Here is a 17905-nt window from a genome sequence, read left to right as displayed (position 1 = left end):
ATCAAATGAATCCAATTAACAAACATGTTTTTGTTTTCGAAAAAATGTATAAATATATTGAACTATCTCACAAATCACAATGTAATATATGGTAATAGCATTACAAATTTCGCATACAAAATAACCAATAAAAATTCTTGATAAAAATTTCATAGGTTTAGTTTAGAGTTAAAAATTTAAAACTTTGTCGGTTACGGGGCTGCGTTTGGTACATGTGATAGAATTATTAATATAAAAATAAAATATGGGATAAATATATTTTCGTAATAATTTTCATAAATTAAAATAAAAGTATTTTTTTGTTTGGTTGGTTTTTTGTGTCTAGATTTAAAAGTTGAAAAACATATTCATACACAAAATACCCTACAAATACGTGTAGATTGTGAGAAAAACCAAACGAGGCATCATATCCGCTCTCCCGTGGGTGAGATGCTTGTCTTCACATGCATCCCCTTCTCCTCCATCTCTCTCTCAAAAAATCCACAATCGTACCAGACAAAAGCTTGTGTTTGGTGTTATGTTCACCACAAATACCTTAATGGCGTCGGTGTAAAAACTCTCGGATCTCGCATCTCTTTCCCTCGAATCTTTCTCCTTCCAATCCTTGTTTCGAGATCTGCTGCTGATTACTTGGTTTGAGGTTACCTTCGAAATATGCAATTATGTGTGTAAGAACAGTTCTTGAAATAAATGGATCTAAAAACTCCGTCGACATCGAAGCTACTTTTAAGGTTGGGAACTTGGAGTGCAAATTTCAAAATCAACCAATTGTTTTGCGAATAAATGTTTGTGTATATATTAATGATCCAATCTTCATATTTCTAGAAGCGTGAATACCTTGGAAGCGGAAGGGATGAAGAAGAAGTTTTCGAAATTGTGTTTTGTTAACGCGGGCAAGGGGTGAAAATTGTTAATGGGGCAAGGTGTATTTTTGTCTAGAACAGTACCAATCCATCATAATGTATAAAGCTCAGTGCTTAATACCTTGGTGTTTCGATGGACTATAATACACCAATTTGTCCATGAACAGTGGAATAACGCCGGGCCCAAAGATATCTGACGCTACCCCCCTTAAAATCGAGACAAACATTGTATTATAGCGTAATCCGACTCTTATCAAGGCTACCAAACATAGCCTTATTATTAATGGACAAATTTTTGAACACACACACATATAAATATAATAACATAAATTATCATTTTATCATATAATTGATGATAAAATATAAGATAGAATTATATAAAATATCAATTAAAAAATTAAATATTTATATTTATAAAATGGCTTGGTTCATTTTCGGCTCAGATTTTTCTAATCTAACCTTTGAACTAAACCAATTTGGTTTGTTTCTTTTTTGATTCGGTCTCTGCTCACCGTAGCATGTGACATGATTAAATTACAAATGCTAGTTGCTAAAAAACATTTGACCCGTACACCTTCTCTTGCCCGTGCAAAAAAACAAATACAATTGAGCTATGCAAGAGAGGCAATGGTCACAGAACTCCATCCTTCTTGTTCAAGAAGAGGGCTGTACACTGCAGCACTGTGTCTTCGGGGCGGGTTACTGATAACAAATGAAAGATCAATTCAAAAGGCCATGGCTGCAATACAAATGACATGAAATATATCAAGAACACAAAGTGAAGAAAAATATCAGATATATCTGACCTGTGTGACCGATGGTTCTCTCGGACTCGTATATCTCGAAATCGTTTCCTCCCTGTTCAAGTTAACAAAGAAAATAAAAATCCCACAGGTTGTTTAAAGTGGAAGCATCGTATGTTACAAATGATCGATCCGTTTTTTGGTGCAGGCAGTTAAAACAAGTGTGTACTTACTATAAATCAATGGTCAGTAATGTGCAAACTTCACAATGTACAAAACAAGAGAATTAATATCACAATGATGGCTAGATAACCTACCTTGTATGTCTTGTCACCAAAGAAATGAATTTCCTTAAATTCGTCGAGATATCTCAAGCAATACGTCTTGTCCCATCCTTGAGGGAAAACCTGTTGCAACGTGATAACATCAGCAATGAATAGTATAGATAGTGAAATAGTCACATTTCTTACATCAAAGCTGATTTGGCCCCCGATGGAAAACGTAAGGTTGAAATGCTCAAACTTCTCACGGAGAACGGACACCATTTTTGACCGTATGTTGTGAACCTGATTAAACATGATGTCTTTCCATCAGAAACAAACTAAATCACAGAGTAGTTTCTAAAATAAAGATAGGGAAAGAGTGAAACAGAAAATTGATAACTGTTACATATATCTGTGTTCCACACATATAATACCTTATCATACTTTTCAAAGTTTTCTCGCTCCTCCTGGCTGCAGTTTCTTCCAATTGGAGATACATTAAGCATCCCACTTCGAAATTCAATAAATGTTCCCCTAGAAGACCAAAGAATAATCAAACAAACCCATCATAAATGAAAAGTTATTAAATAAGCTTTACTTTACTTACCTTTTGATAGGAATTTCTAGATCAGCAATGTAGTGCAGAGTAAAATTTATAAATTCCTACAGAATTGTTTGCAAATATATCAACAGAAAAGCTACCAAAAAACACATGGTAACATATTACGGTCAAAAAAGTTTAAAAGATTATATGGTTAAAAAAAACCAACACGTAACACACACTATGCTGCTTCATATTTAAAAAATCGAACCACGAGAATCAGACCAACCATAAAAAGCTCTATGAGATATGATTCTTGGACTATAATAAATAAGTTCAGAAACAATTTGGTAAGTTCTAACCTTGAGCTTCTCTTCGCCAAGAAATGATTTCAAGCTCTACATCGAGATATATAGTATGGTCAAATTAAGAAGTGACAAACAGATGTAGAATTTAAGAAGTTTAAATGAAGAAAGTCTAGCACAATTTTAATAAATATGTAAGTCTCTAATACAGAGACTGGCATGACAGATATAGCAACCTCTTTATTTTTAAAAAAAAAAAAAATTATTAGAGAAGCCCAATTCTCATATGATACCTGTGTTCCAATCAAGGTGCCGTCCTTGTAAGCCACAAGGCCATTCTCGGCAAACACATAGTCGTAGTCATTAATAACTGCATAGGCAAATTATATATGCCATCTTCAGAATGTTAAGAATGAAGGGGGCCACAATTAATTATAATATTCAGCAGAGGACAACCAACATCCTTCAAATTTACTAGACCATAAACAAAACAGTTGCAAAATAATAAATTGGAAGGAACTACTAAACATGGAGAATGAAAAACTAACGGTACTTTAAAGCAGCATTGTATGATAGATTTCCGAATGTCATCCAGCATTAAAAATCAAATATGGACATATTCTGGCACAGCTAAAATGAAGCTATTGATTACATCTTATAATCTCTTCGTTATTTCATGCATAGGACATATCAAATCGCTGGGGGAGGGGGTGGGACTCATTGCTACAAGTTCCTGATTCACTAAGCTAAATGATCAAGCATTTGAGACCGGGTATAATTGGAGGTGACCTGTTTGTCCAAGTTGTTCCGATATCTTAATGAGGTCGGATCCTCCAACAACTCCTACCATAACAACCTGGAAAAAAATTACATTGATTAAAGCACCATTTTTTTCTACTTTCTACGTGATTTTTAAAAAAGGAGACCATGATCGAATAGAACGCGTTATCCTACATTGGGATCATGAGCTACTTAATTAGTAAGTTAGATACCTTCCGAAGTTCCCGCATAAATTCGAGCATCTTAGTAGTAGTCACCTATAAAAGACAAATTAAAAGCATAAACTAAATTAGGAAAATATTAAAAATCAGCAATAATGAGCATGAATTACATTTGAACTGCCAAGTAAACCATTATACGTCATATATTGCATACGCGCCACTTCAAAACCACCAAATACAAATATCATACATCATATATTGTATATGCACCGCTTCAAAAACTACCGATTAAAACTACATACCGCTTCAAAACTGCCAAGTACAACTATCATACATCATATACCACAAAGGAGCACCGCTTCAAACCTACCCATTCACTCATTTCACTCCATGTGATTCACAGCTTCTCGTCATCTCAGTCTCGAGCTTCGACACTATCAATTTGTTGAAGCTAAAACACAGAGAATTTTCAGCGGTATATCGAGTGTACACACAAGATGTATTGATAATCACTACATCATATAGTGTTTGTCATGCATTAAAAAAAAAAAAACCAACCATAACCCGCCTGTTTTCAAAACAAAAGCCAAAATTATCACCAGTATATACAATTAAGAAAGCAAATGGCACAACTCTTGAATTAGTAACTTAAAATGACAGATAATTTGTTTACTTGATTCGGAAAAATATTCTTCACACAAATCGAACCATTTATGGTAAGAAATCCTAAAAATTCATGTGAAACACAAATTGAAACCTTTCTGGGAGCAGTAAGAGTTCCGTCGACATCAAACAGGGCAATCAAACCGGTTTTCCTGGCAACCTCCATGACAAAAATGAACAGCTTTTGTTTTCCTGAAATCCCAAGTTTTAATCTTTAATCCCTTCAAATTCAAAATATCAACAAAAAAACAAAAGATTTACGTTCAAAAAGCATCATTACCTGGGTAGATGAAGTCCGAAGAGCTAGAGAGCACCGAAGGAATTATACTGAATAGATCTCAACAAGACTGGCCGTTACTTCGCATACTTGGCTGTGGGGACTGGGACATTTATAGTAACGAGTGAATTTTCATTTTGGCCACTATAATATTATCGTAATTTATTTTCTACCCTGTAGTTTCTAAAATGTAGTATGCAGTCAAAAAATTAATTTAACAACAGAGTTCCTTTGTTTTTTTTTTTTTGGAAGAGGATCAAATTGAATTAAAAATGATAGTTACATTGAGAAGTGTAAAAATCTATTTTTTCTTAAAAAAAAAAAAAAATTAGAAGAGTTTTAAAAAATCAAAAATACTATTGTAATTGTTAAACATGGTATAATTCGAGAAATAGCGAAATCAATCGTGAACTCATGATTATGTATTTTTAAGGAGGGATAAATACTTGAAAAACCTTAATTTAAAAAAATCTTGAAAAGTCTAAACATTTTTTAACGTTTTGGGGGATGATTTGTTCATTTTCGATAGTAAAAACTAAAAAACGATCGATTCATTTAGTCAGGGAAAAAAATGGTTAGTTAAATTTTGATGAGTTCGATTTTAAGTGATTATTACTCACACGTAAGTAGTGTTTGAAAGACCTTATTAAAAGGACTGTTTAGCTTTTTTATTAACAAAAATTTAAAATTTTGTGAAATTTTATTAACGAAAAGCTGATAAGTACTTTCTAAAAACTCTCTCAAACATTACCGTAGTCGGGGGAAAAGCTGAAATGAAGGCATCTCTAAGATTACATTTTTTTCCAATATAAATTGTTAATAAATTAAAAAACTAATAATATAGGGAAAAAACAAAATTAAAAAAAATTATGCAAATACTATATAATCAAAATTACTTTTGAAGATACCAATACTATATATTTGAACCAGTATTACAGTAAACAATAAGTTGCCACATCAATTCGTATCACTTAAAAGAAAATTGCCACAACTTCGATACAACTCGTTAAAATGCACAAAAGTTAGTCCTAAATGAGCATTAATCGACTCACAAATCATAAAAAGCAAGTCAAAGAAATATAATTCTATTATTGAATTCCACGTAATTTGTTACATCAAGGACGCAGCCTAATTAAGAACAAATAAATATTAGGCCTCCAACTTCTCCATCTAAGTTCATAAATTAGTTCCCTTTTTTTTTTTATTAATTACGCATAATCAACTCACACAATGTGCTGCAGAATCTTTAAGCTGCAGGGAAAAAAATTGCTTTTAAAGTAGAGAAAATGCCCTTTCACTTCTCATGAACAAGAGGGCTGTAAATAGGATACCACATGTTGTTTTTCACATATTGAACGGTCTCTTCCTGCATTAGCCACAAGTCATTAATTAATATACTAAAAGTTGGTATGTTTGGCACACCGCGCGCATAAAATTTCTTGTAAACAAACATTTTATGCTAAAACTAACATTTTCACACTAAATCTCTTGGTGGAAAAACTACATCTTATTTTTGGGAAGAAACAAATTATACCTCAGACATGTGGGACAGTTCTTTGGGCCCAACATCACCATGCCCTTCCGCGACGTCTTGGGCAATGGCTTGCCTAAGAACAGCAGCTCCGACCTCAGCTGTTATATCTCGAATACTGATCACGACAGAACATGAAAATTTTAGAAGTCGCCACACCAGATGCAGATAGAGTAGTGATTTTATGTTAATATGATCATTTATATTCTTTCTCAAAATATACGTTTTCCTTCCAAAGTGATAAGTCAACTATCATCAAAGTTCTTGAGTTGTTTGTGTCAGCCAGTATGTGTTCCATGGATTATGAGTAACTTCTCCCAAATATTTATGATTTGCGACCACAATTGCACTATGTTGTTCCCCATAAAAAATTTAAAGTATGTTTCTGGTCTATCAGTTTACATCATGGATTAACCTCTCTCAGCATTAGGGGTGAAAAAATCAGAAGACATGCAATTAATCACCTCACCTGATATCAATTTTAAGAATGGATATCAGATGGGGCGAACTAGAGTGCTCATATCTCTGCTTTGAAAAGTCATTTATATTTGGGAGACAAATTTCATGCTTTTAACATAGGCACAAATTCACGCATAATCTTGCCATCTTTCTTTCAAATATTAATTGACTAGGGAATCGATGAAAGAAAATTAAAAAAAATATATGGGCATAAGATTAGCATGAAAAGGAACAACATGAAGCTACATCACTCAGAGAACTTGGAGATGTTACGTTACCAATCAATAGAGGGATAAAGGACACCATTTTGAATTTCTTCATCTGTCATATAAGAAGCAAGGCTGAAAAAATAAAAGGAAGAGAACAAGACAAATTAGTGAAAGGTAGCTATTTTATCATCAACAATGCACTATTCTGAAAACAAATACAAGAAAACACTGAACTCCCTCCTAGATTAGAGCATTCATTCACGCAAAGTAATCTAACCCCTTCTCAAATTCAAAAGCTTTATATATCATGTGTATTTATTCATTGAGTCATAATGTAAAAGACGATATTCCATACCACTCCGCAGCAGCTTGCAGCATTTTATCAGTTATGATGCGAGCACCAGAGACAAGACTTCCCAAGCCAATCCTAAATGACCAGAACCATAATTTTTAATAATTGTTCAATACTAATAGCATTAAGTTCCAGTTTAGTTATAAAAATCATTACTAACCCTGGAAACAGGTACATGTTATTTGCTTGATTCACGTGACCTGTTTTTCCATTTCCTGCAACAAATTGCGCGAAATTGTTATTCAACCAAAACTCTTGGATGTATGCAACTGCTAAAATATTGCCTACACTTCTTTTTACTTGTTCCCCAGAGAGCAAGTGCAAGAGAAACTTGAAGTGTAAGATGCTCTTTAGTTTCATAGAGGGAAGAGTATTCAACTCAATTATAAAATGACAAAATTACTAGTAATCGAAAATCATGGACAAATTTGAAGGAGTACCAAGTTCAACATTTGCAAAAGGACTTCCACTTGCAAAAACTATATTTTCACCAGCATATTTGAAAGCATCAGCAGCGGAACATTCGGCTGTTTGACAGGGAGTGAGCACAAAAAAGTTAAAATGCCATATAATAAACGAAGCATATGGTAGAAAATGAATGCCAGAACAAACCATTTGCTGTGGGATTCGACATTGCAAAAATAGCAGGTTTAGTGGAGTCTGACTCTCGCATGGCCTTGAGCACCTGATCGCAAAACGTTTAAAAATCAATAAGAATTATCATATGAAGAAATACATTTGACGGGAGCATACAGCCTTGAGTAACATAATTGCTTATGTTGCATGCAATGTCAGACATTGCAAAGATCACTGAAATGAGAATTCGAAAAGTAAAATGTCTCTTGATTTTAGAACGCTGGATTACAAGATCAAAACTAACAAAGACATCATAGAGAAAAAAACATGATTTTCTCATAACCATGCGGATGAAGGGTAGAAAGAAGTCACTGGGCCTTTGAGAATGAGATCAAAAAGGGAAGCCAGGAAACATGTAAAATATGGAAGAGATTCTTATCACGACCGTCAATAATGTGAATGAGAAACCATTATGTTGGATAAAATATTAAAGTCAAATCACTGGGAAAACTAAAAATCAAGGTTCACAACACAGGTACCAGAACAAAGTTCAACAAAATGGTCACACACCTGCTCATTAAAGACACCACCAACTCCAGACAAACCAAGAAGCACATGTGGCTTAACCTTTTTCACCTGCATCAAATTTTGTAGTCTAAAATTAAAATTTAAAAGCAAAGTTTTAATAACTAAAAGAAGGAAAACATAAGTAATTCCAAAGACCAAGTAACCTTGAGAGTAATGAAACTTAAACATGATTCAATGTTTTCCAGGCAAGTTAATCCCATGACAACACTTTAACTGGTTTTAAAGAAAAAACTTACAACTTCAATGAGACTGGATCCTTCACCAAGTCCAAGTCCTTCAATTTCACCAAGGGATTTAGCAAATGGAGCAGCTGCAGGATCAATACCTTTTCTTTCTTTTGTTATTAGACCCTGCAGTCATACATATTAAAAATAATCAAAGAAGAGGAATAAAATGAAGGAGAAAAACCATATATCAGTACAGATTTCCCCGCACACACAAAAATTTCTGGTATACTTTTTTTTTTCTTTTTTTCACTTTTGGTCTCCTTGCCTTGTGTAGAAGGGACCATGAACATAACATGAACAAAATTTGAAGGTTAAAAAATATTCATGATACTGCCGTATACTTGATAACATATTGATCTTTTGTCCATCCATCACACACGAAGGCCGAAGCCATTTTTTCCCAAATATGCAACATAAATACCACTAAAAATTCCAGTAAGATACTTTTAAAAAAAAAAAAAATAAATAAAATAATAATAATTGCAGTAAGAATAGCTTTGGCAAGCATAAATTATTATTGCTTGAAAGAGGTAAACCAATACATCTTTGTCAAGAAGGAAAAAGTGAGAATCTGCAGTTGATTCTGTCATTCTGGAAACAGCTTGTAAAGCCATCTTAAGAACACCAAGTCCAGCGCTGCAATCGACAGAGTGAAATGAGGAAATAACCAAAGTGTTCCTATGTGGATTTATCATGAAACACTTCAATCATATAAGATCTATAAACCAATACTACACAACCTTCCAGCTCCAACCACAACTATCTTTTGGTTAGCAAAATCAGTCAAAGGCCGTCCCTGTGCCCTAACTGCACCAAGGAGCCCAGCCAAAGCAACACCAGCTGTTCCCTACATAAGAACAAAATAAGCATAAGAACACTAGTGCATAGATGCATAATCGTCTAATACTACCGCCAGAACATCTGACTAAGTTTCACAGTTTTTACTAGTATTAGAGGGATAGAAAGAATGGCCTGACTCCAGTTTACCTGTATGTCATCGTTGAACATGCAAAACCTTTTACGATAACGTTCTAGTGTCTCAAAAGCCCACTTCATTTGGAAATCCTCAAACTGGGAACGTTGCCTCAACAACCAAGTTGTTAGCAAGGTATATATCAATACGTCATCAGCAACATTGTTTTCAATACAAATATACCTGCACAACAGCCTTAGGCCAACGCGCATGAACTGCTTCAATGAATTCATCAACAATTGCTAAATATTCGTCTCCTTCCAGCCTTGGTTGTCTCAATCCTAAATCTGTAAAACTACAATCATGTGAAAAACAACACTTACCGGAGTCATCTATCAGCAAAAAGCTTAAAGGATTTTATTATATCTAACATACAATCTGCCTTAACCAAGAATTAGGATTGGATAACCTTTTAGGCACTGTTTGGTACACATGATTAAATAAGGATACATTTAGAATGCATGTTCATCCTACAATTTGTTAACTGATTAATAATTCTATTTTATTTCTTATCCTACAAAATTAAATGATTAATCATTCAATAAATAACCACTCATCATCATATCAACCGAATCAAATGGTGCCTTAATATATAACAAAATTGGAGCAGAAAATAGCAGATGTATGAGTTTCCAATGTTAGAGATGTAAGCAAGCATGTAGAGTAATAATCAAAGAGCTTCGCAACTCTTTGTTTCTTGAACAGAACACAAAGCATTTACTCAAACAGTATCTTAACCCAACTAACATGTATAACTTCACGGGAGAGTGGAGACAATCATGTCTAAAGTAAGAACAAGAAACAAAAAACCTGATATAGAATCAGAAAAGAGATAGAAGACAAAAAGCATAATCAGAAACCAAGACATGAATAAGCTTAATCATGTTCACTCACAAAGGGGATCTTCAAGAAGCTTTGGATTGTTTGTGCCAACATCAAGCATAACTGGAAGTATCTGGAAATATAGGCAATTTAATTCCGTGGCCAAAATGAAGTAACAAAAAACCAAATACAAATAAGAAAAATAGTTGCAAAACTGACTGGCATACACTCAACATCGTTCTAGCTTTGTTTTTAAAGCCATATCTCTGTTTCATTATATCTTGAGATCACCTAAATTTGGTCCAACACAAAAGGTGGACTAGTTACCAACATGCAAATATACATTTTGTAATTGCTTGCATATTTATCCATGCTTATGTCTTTTATAGTGTGATCGAAGTGTCTAGCAGATAAAAATATAAAAAATATCCCAAATCCAAATTATTCAGCTAGGGCACAAAAACACGAAGATGTCACTTCACTAGGTTGTCATCTATACAATTTTTAGAGAGACCAGCAGAACGTACTCTTTGTGGGTTGATGCCAGCAGCTGCCACATACATGTCAAGTTTCCCTATTGGGATACCTATTCCCTGAACACCAAGATCGCCCAGACCAAGGATACGGCTGCCATCTGTCAGCACAATCATATCAACCTGCAACCAGAAATGGTTGGACATGTAACACTAATCATGGTAGCTGGTAAAATGATTTAAAGGCTTTAAAAACGGTAGAGGATTATGCAATCAAGATGATAACCTCATATCAAACTTAATAGCTTCACAAAAAGGAAACACAGACGCACAAGCCACACTCGTGAGAGAAAATATACTGAACATACTTTCTAATTTCTAAGGGAAAAATCACATGGTTTAATACCAAACAATAAGGAAAGCCATAGCCCGAAGAGAATGTTTATACAATAGTAATTTGTTAAAATATATAGAATATATTCGTTAATGTGAAATCAGTTTCAAGGAACACTTTCCCATAGGATCCTGGACCTTCTCCAGGCAGTATAAATTTTTCAAATTTGAGTTTGCCTGAAAAAATTTTCATTGTCTGAGAATTTCAATTTTCTGAAATTGAAGGTAGACAAATGGGTGGCAATTTTTCAAAGAGATAAAAATTACAGTTAGAGAGGACACAGAAGGAGCTCATCGCATGTATGAAATAGTATCTTAAAACAGTGATCAAACAGCTGCTTCTAAAGGGCCAACAGTAAAGGTGACTCATATAAAAGCCATATCACTATTTTCCAGTGTTTTAAAAGGCGTAGCGTTGGTCTGTAGCGTTTTTATCCTGTGATAGCGTAGCGTAAATAGCGCAGCGCATAGCGTAAGTTATTCGTGCACGTCAATTATTTAATTAAAAATAGAAATATGCTTATATAAGTAAATAGGTGAGATAATTGGTTATGAAATCATAATAATTTAGAAAGTCTTACAACTAAAACGACATAATCTAAAAATAATCGGATCTAGGGTTCATCTTTACCTCTGAAATCAGCTCCAGAAAGTTTCAATTTTGAATCGGCTCTAAGTTTTCTTCGCGTGAGGACTTCTGAATCGGTTCTAGGGCTTGGACGTGGGAATCGACTTGGATGTACAAGTTGTAGGTCAAATAAATGAATTTAAGGGCTTTTATTTTTAGGCCCAAAAAGCGTGGGCTATCACCAGAAAAGCGCAATAGCGCACGCTATTTGTTTCCAGGCGCGCCTCGCCCACAAATAGCGTGCGCTATTGAAGCAAACCGCTAAGGACCGAGCGCTATATAGCGCTCGGCATGAAAAGTGCGCTATAGCGGGCTACGTAGCGCGCTATAGCGCGCTTTTGAAAACACTGCTATTTTCCACAGAAATTATGCAAAAACTTATAATGCCTATAGTCATCTTAAGTTCATAGATGGTCAGCTCGACGTACAATCAACTTCAGACAACAAATAAAACTTGACGAAGCTCCATAGGAAAATGGTAAGCAACAACAGAAGAATAACGGTATTGCTGTGTTGCTCCTAAGAAAATTATACAGCACCAAAGGCTATAGCCTATAAGAATTTCATAGAATATCACAGGCTGATGTCATGCAGAAGAGTGAAGGGCACAAATAAAATTATAAACAATGAAAATTAGGATGCCTAATTAATTATGCTCATGGTTACAGGTCTTTAATTCTGAAAATTGCTTCTCAAACATTTTCCGTATTTGGATTTCACCGAGAAAAAAAAATATATCAAGATTGAAGAGAGAAATTATTTAACTGCAAAAATAATAACAATGAAGATGGCATTCAAGTTCCGCACAATACCTGACGACCCGGCCAGTTGTAGATCATAGACATCATTTCGCCCTTGTCTTTGGCACTGAAATACATTCCACGTGGACGTCTAAATAACCCAGAATAGTTTTGGCATACCAATCCTACTGTTGGAGTATATATTATTGGAGCAAAATTCTTTATGTTATCAATGAGAACCTGCAAGGGAAAGCAAAGATCACTTTGGCTAATACTGATCTTAAAACGGTTTAACTCCATGGAAGCCATGCCATGTATCAAAAAAACTTACTCGGTAGTATAATGTCTCATTCCTGTCATGCAATCTATTCAAAATTCTCCATTTGGAAAGGGATACAATATTACTGGGCTGACCTTGAGTATTCTTTTCCAATGACACAAATGACTCCACTGAAAAAGATTAAAGATTAACTTTATAAGCTACAAGCTCTGGCCATTGTAAATTAATGTACCAGATAGATGTATAAACCATAGTTGTCAAAAGTGCAAGGCGCATTAAAGCGCTCAGGTGTCCTGGGGCTTAAAGCGCAAAGCGAAGCGCACGCTTCACAGAAATAAAGCGCAACAAAAAAAATTCTAAAAAAATAAAAATAAAATCAATTTATTTTTGAAAATATGAAATATGAGATATCAAATATCAAAATCATCATCATTTTTATATTTCAAGTATCAAATATTAACTTGCGAAGGCAAAGGTCAGAGGCAATGTGAGGCAGAGGCAACGCAAGGTAGAGGTGACATGATATTGGAGTTTCCTCTGCTATGAGAAATCACACTTTTAACGTGCAATTTCTCCATTGCCAGAATTTATTTAAACAAAAATAGTTGTTTTTCTATGAAGCGCGCTTAAAGCGCAAAGCGCAAAAAAGCGAGAAGCGCAAAAAGCGCACAAAAGCGCACGCTTCATGGAAGTCGTGCGCTTTGGAGTGCACAGAAGCGCAGACCGTGCGCTTTGCGCTTAAGCGAGCGCTTTTTGCGCTTTTTACATAAACTAACTACTAGGTTGATTTCAGTAGTCTTGAAGACATTAACAAAGATGTATTAAAATAACAGAATACTCCTTGGATAATTTATGAAAACGAAAAAATACATAAATTACATCCTTTGCTTGGCAAACATATATATACATATGTGAGTTAGGTTGCACCGACCACTTGTCCGCTTTTTGTAATTATCCCTCTTATTAATAGAATATATTATCGTTTCTTATAAAAAAAACATTTATATATCTGAGTCCTCCATATATAATTCAATTTATTCATATAAATGACCACAACAAGCTCTATAAAATCTTATAAAAGAAAGTCTAATTCAGGATTATTTTGCACTTAAAGACATGAGGGACTGCTTATTGATAGTACAGAGAAGATATCGGGTAAATGTCATCCAGAAGACAGTGGCTTTATTAAACAGAGCAACACAGGATTTGACAACATTCTGATCTTTGCATTTTTTGGGAGATCGATGAAAATACCAATCAATATGTTGTTCCGATAAATCATTTAGAAGAACGACTATCAAAGAGCAATGAACTAAAACATTTCAAAATAGAGTGTAGGGATTATCCAACTCACTGAATCGAGCATACTGGTGTTCAAATGATATCACGCGAGGTGGAAGGAGCCCACGTAGCCCCAGACGATCTCTTTCCGTCAAAGGGAAGCCCGTATCCTGCTCTTTTGAACCGAATCAGTCGAAAATTTCAAAACATATCTTGGGAAATGCTCAGATGACTTCCTACACCAAATCGCTTGATACTATCCTATGCATCAGTATACTTTCTAAGCCTATGGAAATAAATCACGCCAAGGCATAACCAATAACCACACAAAGGTACTTCTATTTTAGTTAATATTCACAGCCACTTAGTTCATTCAACAATAGACGGACAATTCAAATCAAATCACGCAGAGATATATTTTGCTTCCTCTCTTCCACGCAGTTCATACTTGAAATATAGATCTCGAAACGCAAAACAAAGCGTCACCCAACAGTTTAAAGATCGAATCAAGTCAAATCAACAAAACTAAAAGCTAAAAGACAAACCTTGTTAAACCAGGGATCGTGGAGAATGTCGGCACCACGCTTGTGAACAATACACGGTCCAGGAATCGCAGTCGACATCCACTGCCTCGATTTGCGGAGACTCGACGCCGCAGATCGCGCAACTTTCCACATTATTCCCCTCCTATATATCCCCCCCAAAAAAATCAGTACACCAGTCTTCAAAATACTCCGCTGATATATACAGAAACTCAACGAAACCCAAACATTTATATATACACACAAAAAGTTCCCAACAGATTCGATGAATTCGTAGGGAGAATTTAACTTTTCGTCTGACGATTTGGTCTTTGAAAGTTGAAATGGAACTCGAAGCTGCTTAGCTGACAGTGAAGACGCGAAAACGACTGTAGCTGCCCGTAAAATTTGGGGCAGCAGAGCCCAAAGGGCAAAAAGGGTATCTCGTGTGTTGGGTCAAACGCGGCAGCGGATGACAAAATCGCACCATAAAATATAGTTCACTTGCACGGGGTCAAAATTACGTTTTCGGTCATGTTGCACGTTTTTTTTACTTTTTTTAATTTTTTTCATCATTGTTGTTAATCATTGGATTCATTTTTCACGATCTTAGACTCATATTAGCATTTATTTATTTATTTGAAATTAATTTAAATAGTAATAACGAAAAATATGAAAATTATAAGAATAAATCTTGTCTAATTTTCTTGGTTGGTTTGTTTTATTTTGTATTGCTAATATTTCGATTTGATTGTATTTGTAATTGTCAAATTGCATTTGGTATATGAATTTGAAATTCATGCATTTTGATTATAACTTGTTTACAATGGAAAAAATAGATGAAATCTTAAACTCTGTTATATATAGATAATATTTAAGTGATTGATTTAATTATTATATTTTTTTGTGTAATGTTCTCTCTACCTTATAAATAGAGGTGTATAGTTGAAATGAGAGATCTTTTATTTTTTCTTTCTTTTCTCTAGTAAATTTATAACAAATTTGTATGTTTTTTTTACGCATCAATAATACAAAGCGAAATAGATTGAAATGACAAATTATTGCTGAACTTAAATCCATTATAATCAATACCAAAATAATTTTATATAAACATGTAAATCCAGCCTCACATTTTTCTTAGCACCGTTAAATGTTAATAGTCAAATATCCTCGTTTTGATTCTTTGTTTGATTGCTTTAAACACCACCCGAAAGGAATTAATAATCATTCCAAAGTTTGTGGTGTTTTTGACGTGATAATAAAGTGAGACCCTTGTTCAGAGTCTCAAACATCCCATATATACCAATCAGACGCAACCAGTGACCATCCATCCCATCACAAAATGATGATTATGATGATGGTAAAAATGAATTTTTAAGTTCCGTTGCACAACTTATAACAAAATATTTTTCAAAATTATAAAATATTTTAAAAATTATTTTAAAAATAAATATGTTTTTAACAATCATTTTATTAAAATATTTTTACTATTAAAAAGTAGCATGTTTTGATTTCGCTTTCAATTTAGAAAATCATAAAACATATTTCATTTTGATATTTAAAATTATACTTGAATTAGAGGTGTTCACCTATAGGTTAATTGTCGGAATCGAAGCGAGACCGAAAATTCGGATTGAACCGAAAACTGAATAATTCGGTTCGGTTTTTGGTTTTTTGAATTTTTTATTTTTTGATTTTTTCTCCAGGTTAACCGAATCGATTTTTTTTTTTTTACTTTTAAATCATTTTTTTGTGAATCTGATAAATAATAAATATATATATATATTAAAAAAATAAAAAAAATGAATTTCGGTTGAAACCGAACCAAAATATTGAATTTTTTTGGTTCGGTTTGGTCAAAATGTACATCTCTAACTTGAATAACACATTTTACAAAAAAATTGTTTAAACAAATACTTTACATTTTTTAAAAATTTTATAAAATACTAAAAAAAAAATTAAATACTTGTTCAAACGAATCTCTAATGTTTTTCTAGAACCCATATAGATGTCTTTCTTCAAAGTTTGAAAGAAAAAAAACAAAGAACGAAAGAAAGAAAAGTTACTATTTTATCACTTTTGATTGTGTTTTCATTAATCATATTAGTTTGGAGAAGTCAACCAAAGAAACCGAAAAAAAAACACTTGCGTTCTTTTTTTCAAAAGTGGTTTTCTTAAAAAATACCGTGTCATGACTCATATTATATCTTTTTAAGCTATAGATTTTGCATCCAAACTCGCTCACTAACATTATCTATATTACCAATTGTAAAAATGTGAATTAAGATCAAAGTTTTTCATTATGTATTTTTAACTTTATTATTGATTTGTACACACTTGATAAATTTTTTTAGAATGTTTTTCTAAAATCAATTATTATGATAAGGTTAAAATTGACAAATTATGTGCATAATAAATAAGGTTCAGGTTTCCAAAAAGATTGAAATAGCTAAATACTTTAGTTTTTATTTTGTTGTAGATAAAGTGGATAGATTTTTTTCCAAAAAAAATCTTTATTAAATATTCATTTAGTTTCCTAAAATGATTGAAATACCAAATTACTTTGATTTTTATTTGTTTGTAGATTAAATAAACAAATTTTTTTCAATAAAAAATATTATGTATTTTAATTTGTGTAAGAATTCATTGAGCTACATAATTATATAATGAGTTCATAAATATAAAAAAATATCATATATTTATGGGATGATATTGCAATTGACGAAAAAATATTTTTACAAGAGTTGGAGATGGATAAACCGATTATAACTTTCTGTAACTTAAAGTTACATGTTTTGAAGTAAAATTTTTAATTTGTTAGAAATAAATCTTTACAAAAGTTATTTAGTATCATTACTCACTACTTCTCTTTATGCCTAATAATAATAAATAAAAAAAAATTCAGCTTAAGGTTTAGAATGTGATATCTATATCAATTTTTTTTCCATAAATAAATAGTCACAAAATAAGTAATCATCACATAAGATAGAAAATTACAAAATCAATATTTTAACTTGATTAACATATCTCGTTTATTAGCAAATAAAAAGTAAATCATATTGCTTCAAGATACACATACATGAGATAGAAAATAAGATGAATTTATAGTACGTAGCATGTCATAACTCATAATCAATCAAATTGATCAACAAAACAATGAAAAACTCGAGTTGTAATAATTGCATAAGTTTCAATATCAATATACTGTCAAGGTGAAACTACATTAAACACTATTTATAAGCTCACGTTAATTATT

The 17905-nt window shown here is 33.1% G+C and overlaps 2 protein-coding genes across 5 annotated transcripts; both read right to left on the bottom strand.

The window, feature by feature from the left end:
* Positions 1-1299: 1299 nt before the first annotated feature.
* On the bottom strand, positions 1300-4721 carry LOC140864129 (phosphomannomutase-like). Of its 4 annotated transcripts, none has more exons than XM_073268074.1 (13): positions 4600-4638; positions 4414-4511; positions 3959-4107; positions 3708-3752; positions 3505-3571; positions 3009-3085; positions 2773-2808; positions 2477-2532; positions 2304-2403; positions 2077-2172; positions 1924-2013; positions 1670-1721; positions 1301-1565 (listed from the first exon to the last, which is right to left on the bottom strand). In XM_073268074.1, exons 3-13 carry the CDS (start codon positions 3986-3988, stop codon positions 1495-1497), a joined length of 720 nt encoding a protein of 239 aa, XP_073124175.1. In that variant the 5' UTR covers positions 3989-4107; positions 4414-4511; positions 4600-4638; the 3' UTR covers positions 1301-1494. The 4 variants fall into 4 exon arrangements, with proteins under 4 accessions (XP_073124173.1, XP_073124175.1, XP_073124176.1 ...); XM_073268075.1 differs by having other exon boundaries at positions 4027-4107; XM_073268073.1 differs by lacking the exon at positions 3959-4107 and having other exon boundaries at positions 1303-1565; positions 4600-4721.
* Positions 4722-5665: 944 nt separating this feature from the next.
* Positions 5666-15116, bottom strand: LOC140863097 (NAD-dependent malic enzyme 59 kDa isoform, mitochondrial). Its single transcript, XM_073266258.1, has 19 exons — positions 14674-15116; positions 14202-14298; positions 12899-13017; positions 12640-12807; positions 10861-10989; positions 10406-10466; positions 9695-9798; positions 9526-9609; positions 9279-9385; positions 9081-9174; positions 8548-8661; positions 8294-8359; positions 7760-7832; positions 7588-7674; positions 7308-7362; positions 7151-7222; positions 6865-6927; positions 6131-6245; positions 5666-5962 (listed from the first exon to the last, which is right to left on the bottom strand). The coding sequence occupies exons 1-19, from the start codon at positions 14803-14805 to the stop codon at positions 5891-5893; spliced, it is 1812 nt and encodes a 603-aa protein (XP_073122359.1). The 5' UTR covers positions 14806-15116; the 3' UTR covers positions 5666-5890.
* Positions 15117-17905: the final 2789 nt, after the last annotated feature.

The sequence above is a fragment of the Henckelia pumila genome, chromosome 4 (genome assembly GCF_033568475.1).
Source record: "Henckelia pumila isolate YLH828 chromosome 4, ASM3356847v2, whole genome shotgun sequence".
NCBI lineage: Eukaryota > Viridiplantae > Streptophyta > Magnoliopsida > Lamiales > Gesneriaceae > Henckelia > Henckelia pumila.
This window is presented reverse-complemented; position numbering and strand designations above follow the sequence as displayed.

What these genes read in the sequence shown, in the direction of transcription:
- LOC140864129 (XM_073268072.1), bottom strand. Translation starts at nt 4,485, where the DNA reads ATGGAGGTTGCCAGGAAAACCGGTTTGATTGCCCTGTTTGATGTCGAC. An exon ending in GGAACAACTTGGACAAACAG is followed by an intron (nt 3,086 to 3,504) that starts GTCACCTCCAAT and finishes TTGCCTATGCAG; the next exon opens with TTATTAATGACTACGACTAT. An exon ending in ACTTTGAAAAGTATGATAAG is followed by an intron (nt 2,173 to 2,303) that starts GTATTATATGTG and finishes ATGTTTAATCAG; the next exon opens with GTTCACAACATACGGTCAAA.
- LOC140863097 (XM_073266258.1), bottom strand. Translation starts at nt 14,805, where the DNA reads ATGTGGAAAGTTGCGCGATCTGCGGCGTCGAGTCTCCGCAAATCGAGG. An exon ending in GCTTCTTGAAGATCCCCTTT is followed by an intron (nt 9,799 to 10,405) that starts GTGAGTGAACAT and finishes GTAGTTTTACAG; the next exon opens with ATTTAGGATTGAGACAACCA. An exon ending in TTTTGCAAATGTTGAACTTG is followed by an intron (nt 7,363 to 7,587) that starts GTACTCCTTCAA and finishes AATTTGTTGCAG; the next exon opens with GAAATGGAAAAACAGGTCAC.